The 8,451-nt window shown below is 53.7% G+C and overlaps 1 protein-coding gene across 4 annotated transcripts in view; it reads left to right on the forward strand.

The window, feature by feature from the left end:
* Window positions 1–5,773, forward strand: part of LOC122386068 (protein fem-1 homolog C-like) — a 38,179-nt gene extending 32,406 nt beyond the window's left edge. For all 4 annotated transcript variants that reach the window (XM_043374850.1, XM_043374851.1, XM_043374853.1 and 1 more), the window contains exons 6-8: window positions 100–235; window positions 2,745–3,020; window positions 4,363–5,773. In XM_043374850.1, coding sequence (XP_043230785.1) covers window positions 100–235; window positions 2,745–3,020; window positions 4,363–5,001 — 1,051 coding nt within the window. In that variant the 3' untranslated portion in view covers window positions 5,002–5,773. The remainder of the gene's footprint in view (window positions 1–99; window positions 236–2,744; window positions 3,021–4,362) is intronic.
* The last annotated feature ends 2,678 nt before the right edge of the window (window positions 5,774–8,451 follow it).

Raw genomic sequence — 8,451 nt, forward strand, 5'->3', positions numbered from 1 at the left:
ACGTATTGATTACCTGAGTCTTGACTGTTCTGTAACCTACCCCTCTGCCCTCTGTCTCTGCTCACCACTGATTTTCGTCTTCGTCTGCCGCCTCCGCAGGTACGAGGACCCGCTAAATCCGCTGCCAAAGCCGCCAACCTCTGAGCTGAGGCCCGCCTACGAGAACGTCACAGAGGCGCTGACGCATGAGGAGCTCGATGATCTCATCTCCGACCCGGACGAAATGAGGATGCAGGTCAGAACGCGGGGATGGGAGGGGACTTAGCGGAGGGCTCTGCTCTGGTGCTGAATGTTCGATTCCTATCGCGACTACTGATCAAGAGGAAGGCTGAAACGAATTTGTACATGGTTTGTGTGTCGATGTTTGTATTGAGTTGATGTTTGGTGAATTTGAGTCATAGTGCGCCTCGATTATCGTTGTTACCATGTAAAGAAGTTAGTTATGGTGCGGTGCTTATAGTGCCTTACTTGTAATGAAGATTAGAAAGTCATCTTTCTCAGGGCCAGTCGTATAAACCGACATGTAACCGCGTACCAAAGTGCGCTGGGCTAGTATTTGTTCTAATTTCCATGCCGAAACTAAGATGCGCTGGTCATGGTCATGTTCGTTCTAAATTCGCATGCAAGTTCATCTTCCGAGTCCGGTTGATCTGGGTGTCGCTGCTGAGGTATAAATAGGCTGTCGGGCGAATCAGCAATCCTGTACCCGCGCCGGGTCGGACCCAGCGGCCCTGTATTCGCGCCGGACGAACCAGCCGTCCTGTATTGATGAGCCACCGTTTGGAGCGGCCGGGGGTTGCCGGGCGTACCGGCCCGACCGGTCCTGATGCACGACCGGCTCGGTCAGTGTCCGCCGACCGGCGCCCGCCCAGCTGGCCGGCCCCGGTGTGAAGACACGCCGGGCCGCCGGTGCCGCCAGCAGGGAGTGAAGGGAGACGAGGAAGGACGGGTATTGCAGGGCCGGTCCTGTGAGTGTATTGCAGGGCCGGCCCTGTGAGTATATTGCAGGGCCAGTCCCTGTGAGTGTATTGCTGGGCCAGTCCTGTGAGTGTGTTGCAGGGCCAGTCCTGTGAGTGTATTGCAGGGCCAGTCCTGTGAATGTATTGCGTTTTCAGTCCTGTGAGTGTGTTACGGGGCCGGTCCTGTGAGTGTATTGCAGGACCAGTCCTGTGAGTGTATTGCAGGGCCGGTCCTGTGAGTGAATTGCAGGGCCAGTCCTGTGAGTGTAACTTGCAGGGCCTGTCCTGTGATTGTGTTGCAGGGCCAGTCCTGTAAGTGTATTGCGGGGCCAGTCCTGTGGGTGAATTGCAGGGCCTTTCCTGTGAGTGTGTTACGGGGCCAGTCCTGTGAGTGTGTTACATGGCCTGTCCTGTAAGTGTATTGCAGGGCCGGTCCTGTCAGTGTATGTATTGCAGGGCCTGTCCTGTGAGTGTGTTACGGGGCCAGTCCTGTGAGTGTGTTGCGTTTCCAGTCCTGCCGGAAGGGGTGGGTGGTTTCGTTTGTGCCTGTGTGGGAGGTCGACAGTGCTGGTGTTGTCTGTATATCTCAGCGGATTGGGGAGCGGGCGACTGACCCGTGCCCTGACAGTGTTTGGAGTGCCAACTGCGGAAGGTCTGTGCGCCCAGTGCCACTCGTCCTGTGCTGCAGACTATGTTTGAAATGTCAGCAGCGGCCAGATCTCGGCGGCGAAAATATTGACCGGGCAGAGTTCCTACGAACTGATTCATGGCGGTGATTTGCGGTTCCAGCTGGGGTTGTTGACTCCTGACCACAGATCTCGACGATCCGTTCGGTTTCGTGTTTTCTGTGCTGGCTGGGACGGTGTAGCGCCTGTGGTGGTTTAGATTGCAATGCCGACCACGGCTTGATATCGCGCTCGGGCTCGGTTGTTATCTATGGGCCGATCACTGGGCTGCACTATTGCGCAACGTTTTCTCATAGCTTCGGGAGAATGTCGTTACTTTACTCCGCAACAGATGCACAGCTTTGGTGTCATTTTTGTCTTACGAAATATGTGAACCTAACACGCCATGTTGCTTCATTAAGATACACGGTAAATTGTGCTTTTATTTTTATTGCGTTCGTTTAGGAGTATTACTGCGTCATTACGTTTACCACTGTTCCATTCATTGTGCTGAGTGATCCAGGGGAAGCGTCTCCTTTGTACAAGACCTCACCAAAAGTCCACTCTGTACCCCGCCTGGTCACCACCGCCGACCCAAGACGACCCGGCCGATTCCGGCCTGGCGGCTAGTGTCGGCGCAATAACTGGCCGATCGCCGTGCGGGCCTCAGCCGACCGATTGCATGCGGCGTGGCAGGTCCGGATGGCGAAATGTATGGTGGTTTCTGATGAAACAGAACGGTCCCAGCTTATTTGACCTTCGCCGTCTTGTCTGAAATGTATAAATGTGAATTTGCGACTTGTTTGACGGTTTGGGTGAGAAGTATGCCCGGAGGGTGTTCTGGAATGTGTGCGCGATGCTGTTTATATGCATTATTACCATACCGGTGACTGTCGAAGACACTTCTAAGGTGTTTTGTCGGTGTCTATCTTTTCTGTTTTAAACGTTTCAGATTCTGTGATGATGCGTACTGTTAGCTGATGCGCGTTCTGTAATTCGCTTCAGTTTCTACTGGTCTCTGACTCCCCCCCCACCCCCACCCCCACCCCCACCCCCACCCCCACCCCAACACACGCTAAACCACCACTGACCTCTCTCCCTCCCCCCCCCCCCCCGACAGGCTCTGATCGTGCGCGAGCGTATCCTGGGCCCGGCGCACCCGGACACCTCGTACTTCATCCGCTACCGGGGCGCCGTGTACGCGGACGCCGGCAACTTCCAGCGCTGTATCCAGCTGTGGATGTATGCGCTCAACATGCAGCAGCACATCCTGGACCCGCTCAGCCCGCTCACTCAGAGTAGCCTGCTCTCGTTCGCCGAACTGTTCAGCTTTATGCTGTCTGAGGGACGGAACCGGCTCCCGGCTCCGCAGGTGCCGTTCGCTGATATCTTCCAGGTGAGATGTGAGAGATGGACGGTGATTTATCATCACTATTCTGAGCGGATTTGTCGGAAAAGTGGTATTAAAGGGACCCTCCCACCTTCAAAAAAGTAAATGAATTGGCATGAAAGTGATGTCGCTCGGTTCAGAAAGAGCAAAAACGAATATCTACCAAATTTCATCGAAAAATATTCACCGGTTTTCAAGATATTAGACTTTTACTTGTGTTTACTTTTTGGGATCTCCGCTGTTCCTATAGCGACTTTATTTGAAAGTGCGGCATTTGTTGCGCGCAAAGCAGCATATACCACCGCGTGCTACAAAACGTTTTAGTCAAACATTTAAAAATCGTTAGATATCTGCGCTGACGTCACACATTCAGAGGGGTATTCCTATGCATTAGCCCCTCTGAATCAAAATGCTGCAATTTTGAAATTCAATATTTCCGATTTAAGGCATTTCTCGATGTTGTGAGTGCCGAAACCGGTAATTGTGAGCCAGGGACCCCATTTTGGCTATCTCAACTCAAATCTAATGTTAAGGTGGGAGGGTCCCTTTAAATTATCGTCAGCCAGCCAAGTGCTTTGTAGAATAGTTCGTTGAATGGCCGCTAGTCCATTCCTGCCAGTTGCATCATCTCATTAATTATGGAAGCCATAGTTTTCACCAGCCCAAGTGCCGTATAGATCCGAGGGTCTGTGCTGAGACCCGTTAGTCGGGCTGGGCTCTGAGAGCACCTTATCGGCCGGACGGGTTCCGTCCAGACCGGCTGGGTGTAGTGTAGGGATAGTTGGGAAGGGAGCACCTGATTGTGTTCAAGGCCGGTGGTTGCGACTAGATCTGTCTCGGAGGCTGGAAGGGGCAGGGAAGTTCTGTGGTCACAGCCTGTGTAGGGAGTGGGAAGAGGGGTGCTGTTTATGGTCAGTCCTGTGGCCACTGCTGAACTTAATGCAGAGCTGGCCGGGAGGGAGTGTTTTACCGTGGTTAGAGGAAGTGGACTGTATCTGGGACTGGTGAAATTCATGGTGGAAGTCCGAGGGTCAGATGGATCCATCAGTCAGGGCTGGACTGGCCGGGAACGGGTGTGTCGGTTGATGGAATGTCTGGTGGGACGATGCTTACTCCCACTGCTCATGCTGGCCCTTCGTGAGACGAGGGACGAAGGGAGCTGCTTTGGGGCTTTGGTGGCAAAGGTCCACCTTTACTTGGATGAAATGGATTTAAGCGATTGGCTTAGGTGTTGTTTTCAGAATGGTTTTGGTGGATCTAATGAACCGCCGTGCCTTTGCCGCCCATCTGACCTACCGTGCTCCGACCACCAATCTGACCCGGCTCTAATGCCTCGTCTCCCCGGCAGGTGTTCACTCGCGGCGTGCGGGAGGTGGTCAAGGGCCAGGCGCTGGTCAGTCGGCAGCCGCTCATGGACCGCGAGTACAGCTACTTCACGCGCACGCTCACCATCGTCATGAACGTGCTGTGCCTGCTGATGCGTCTAGAGGAGCGGCTGACGGACGGTCAGACGGCCGCGCTGCGCCGACTCGTGTACGAGCTGCAGCGCGGCCGGCCTGTCACCCGCACCGGCCAGACACCGCTGCACATCGCCTGCACAGGGGACGCCGCCGCCATGGGCCGCTACCCGATCTGCGCGTTCCCGTCGCTGCCTGTAGTGGACATCCTGCTGGAGACGGGCGGCGACCCGAACGCGCGCGACGAGCTCGGCAACACGCCGCTGCACGCGCTGGCCGCCAACAAGTCGTTCCGCAGTGACGTGATGCGTCGGCTGATCGACGCCGGAGCGCACGTGGACACGGTCAACCGGGAGGGGCGCGCGTTCAGCGAGCTGCTGCGCAAACACCCGCAGTGCAGCAAGCAGCCGCCGCTGGCGCTGCACCAGCACCTCACACTGGCCTGTCTGGCGGCGCGCGCCGTGCGCCGCGTGCCGGCGTATGCGGCGCACGTGCCGCCCCACCTGCGCCAGTTTGTCAACACGCACTGACGCGCGCGCGCCGGCGACGCGGCCGGCCGGCGGTACGGCGCCGTGATACTGCCGCCCCGCGAGGGGCGCGCCTGCCGTGCCGTGGGCACACTGCCCTCCCTCCCCCCTATGCCTATGATATTGCCCCGATAGTTGCTCTGCGTGTGGCGGTGCCTGTTGCGTTGCGTTGCGTTGTGTTGTGTGTGTGCGTGTGCGCGCGCCGGTGGGTGGCGACACTGCGCTCTAGTCCCACGGGTATTTGCGGGCCGAGCGCGGGCGCTGCCGGCGGCCGGCCGGTCGGAGTCTCTGCTGCGGCGCGGTCTCTGCCCTCAGCGCGCCACCGCCGGGCCCGCGCGGGACCGGTGCGCCGGCTCCAGCGGTCTGTTTTATCACAGGGCATCGGTTACAGTGAGTCATTTAATTCATGTATCGGTTCAATAGTTTGCTTCTCAATTCAGTGAGCACCAATTTCTAGTTCGCTCAGATAACTATTGCGTTTCCTTATATAGACCGGCTTTGTTTGGTGAACTTGCCGAGCAGTAGATCTTTTATTGCAGATTTCCCAAACCGTCCGTGCTAGGTGTTGAAAAGTACTGTTAAATGTTTATTCCACTGCTGGCAGTGCGCGCTCATCCTTTCCTAGAAGTCTACATTGGCAATTTGCGAACGACGAACGGTTGTGAGGGAACTGTTTACCCGCACTTGCATCAAATGCTTGTATACGGAAGCCGCGGCGCATGCTTGGGCGCCGTGGTCATGACATGTCTGGTAAATATATGGTCACTTCAAGCAACTCGGGACTGTGCTCTCAGCTGTGCTGTGTCTTAGACAGTGCTTATGAACTCGGTCGTCTCCTGGGGACTGGGTCGGTTAGAACTGGCTCGATCTGCCCGCTCCGATACCAATATCTGTCACCACGTCGGTTGGCTATGGTAAAGGACCAAAACCTGGCCCGTAGGTCACCTTGGAATACTCACTCCAAGGGTCACAGCTCGCAAAGACTGATGACGGTGGTCGGTGGCCACAGCACGGATCGGTCATGGTAAGCACGGGGCTAACAGGAGTGGAGAGTCACCAGTCACCACTGTTAGTTTCCCGAGGCGCCGTTGGGAGGCGCTGCGACTACGTCCTGGTCGGAAAGAAGCTGGGCTGGACGGCCGATCGCGCTCGCATACATGGCACGCATGTAGTGGCTGTCTTACAGTGACTGCCCTCGACTAGAGGGGGTCACAGACTGCCGTCTCGTGGCTTAGCGACAGGTGGTGAGCAAAGCGGGCCGAGCACGTCGTGGCGCGATAACCGTGCTGTCTCAAGCCGTGTAAATAATTGACCGAGGTGGGGCGAAGGTGCTTCATCAGTTACTTTTGCTTTCATTGGATTGTTTCTTTTAGGGCCTGGCCGTGGCATACAGGACATACGGATGTGTGATGCATCTAATGTAGAACTTAATTGGAGCTCCACGTTTAGTCATGTCAATCGTGTTCACCTTCCACGTTTGAATGGCGTACCTATAGTGACATTCGTGTATTTCGCTGACCATTGTAAATGCTCAAGGAGTCACTTAGCTCATTTCCAGAACAATGAAAACGAGGAATCGAAAGACGGTGCTCCTTATGTCAACTGTCCCTCGCACTGAGAGATTTTAGTCTCGTGCTGTGCGGTACAGCATCCCTTCAGGCGTATACTACTAGCGCCACCTCTGGGGGAAATGGTGTACTCTAGCTTTCAAAGTCGTCTCACACTGTCCCTCGCCCTGCGAGATTTTAGTCTCGTCATGGAGGAGAGAATACAAAACGGCTATAGCAGGCGTATTCTCTCCTCCATGGTCTCGTGCTGTGCGGTATAGCATGCCTTCAGGCGTATACTACTAGCGCCACCTCTGGGGGAAATGATGTACTCTAGCTTTCGAAGTCGAGGCGCTGCCCCTCGTGTCAGTCGTAAGAGTTCACTACCTTGCTTCGAGTTAGTTCCTTTCCTTCGCTTCTTTCCTATGGGGTTCGGGTCGACTGTTGAATTGTGAATGTGATATTGCATGGGCACTACACGAGGGCCTTATGGGTTGGCAAAGCACTTCAACTTGCCAGCTGAGTTGATGAAGCGTTGAACTCCCGGTAGTGTGAGCCCGCGCTCAAGTCGCTCCGGCGTTCGATAGGCATTTGCGTGACATAAACCGTTTTCACGACGGCCATCTGGTACACATTTGGTCACATCATCTGGTGCAGATTATGTGCAGATTTTGTCAAATAAGGTGCACTCGCCGGATAGCCCGTCATGAAAACGGCTATAGCAGGCGAGGAATCTCGGGCGATAGGTGCATGATAGGATGCCTGACGGGGATGATCTGCTGCTGGTAGAAGCAGCCGCAGTCAGTTGAAGTTAGTTGCGTGGGACAGTTCCCATGGGGACAGATCGTAAGCGGCATGGGTGTCGTTTTGTACAGGCTTGGTAGGACCCGAGCACTACCAATAATTTCGGAATTTTAACATTAGTCCTAACATTAGCCCTAGCCCTGATATCCTAAAATTACCTATAAGAGCCCTACCAATAAATTTCGGAAAGTGACGTCCGTGGTAACCGGCTTTGATGGGCAAGCTTAAATTAATTTTAGGTATCTATATTTTCCCGTTGCCTAAACATGCCCGATCGGACGATAGGGCTCGGGGCCTATGCAACAAGCTCTGCTTTGTATGAGCCTCGGCTCTGTCAATCCGTCCATTCGAACATTCGTGCTAAGTAAATAGAAAACTGTTATTTGGCCCTTTGAATCTTTTGAGAACAAATAGTTAAAGGGACCCTCCCACCTTCAAAAAAGTTTATGAATTGGCATGAAAGTGCTGTCGCTCGGTTCAGAAAGAGCGAAAACGAATATCTACCAAATTTCACCGAAAAATATTCACCGGTTTTCAAGATATTAGACTTTTACTTTTGTTTACTTTTTTGGGATCTCCGCTGTTTCTAGCGACTTTATTTTAGAAGTGCGGCGTTTGCGGCAGATGTTGCGCGCAAATCGCATATACCACCGCGTGCTACAAAACGTTTTAGTCAAACATTTAAAAATCGTTAGATATCTGCGCTGACGTCACACATTCAGAGGGGTATTCCTAAGCATTAGCCCCTCTGAATCAAAATGCTGCAATTTTGAAATTCAATATTTCCGATTTAAGGCATTTCTCGATGTTGTGAGTGCCGAAACCGGTAATTGTGAGCCAGGGACCCCATTTTGGCTATCTCAACTCAAATCTAATGTTAAGGTGGGAGGGTCCCTTTAACCTTTTAAATGGGAATGGAACCTTTGATAGCAGCCTCGAGCGTTATGTTTTAGGGCCTTGGCCTCGAGGGTTTCGAAAGCTTTTATTTTTAATCAATGCTCTGGATTCATTGAAGGACTCTTGTCGTGCTTTTCACGTGCGGTTTGAACTATTGTCCCGAAATGAATCAGCGTATTCGCGTCGGATTGTTATTTAGGTTTGC

Source organism: Amphibalanus amphitrite, unplaced genomic scaffold (assembly GCF_019059575.1).
Source record: "Amphibalanus amphitrite isolate SeventyFive unplaced genomic scaffold, NRLGWU_Aamphi_draft 000239F_arrow, whole genome shotgun sequence".
NCBI lineage: Eukaryota > Metazoa > Arthropoda > Thecostraca > Balanomorpha > Balanidae > Amphibalanus > Amphibalanus amphitrite.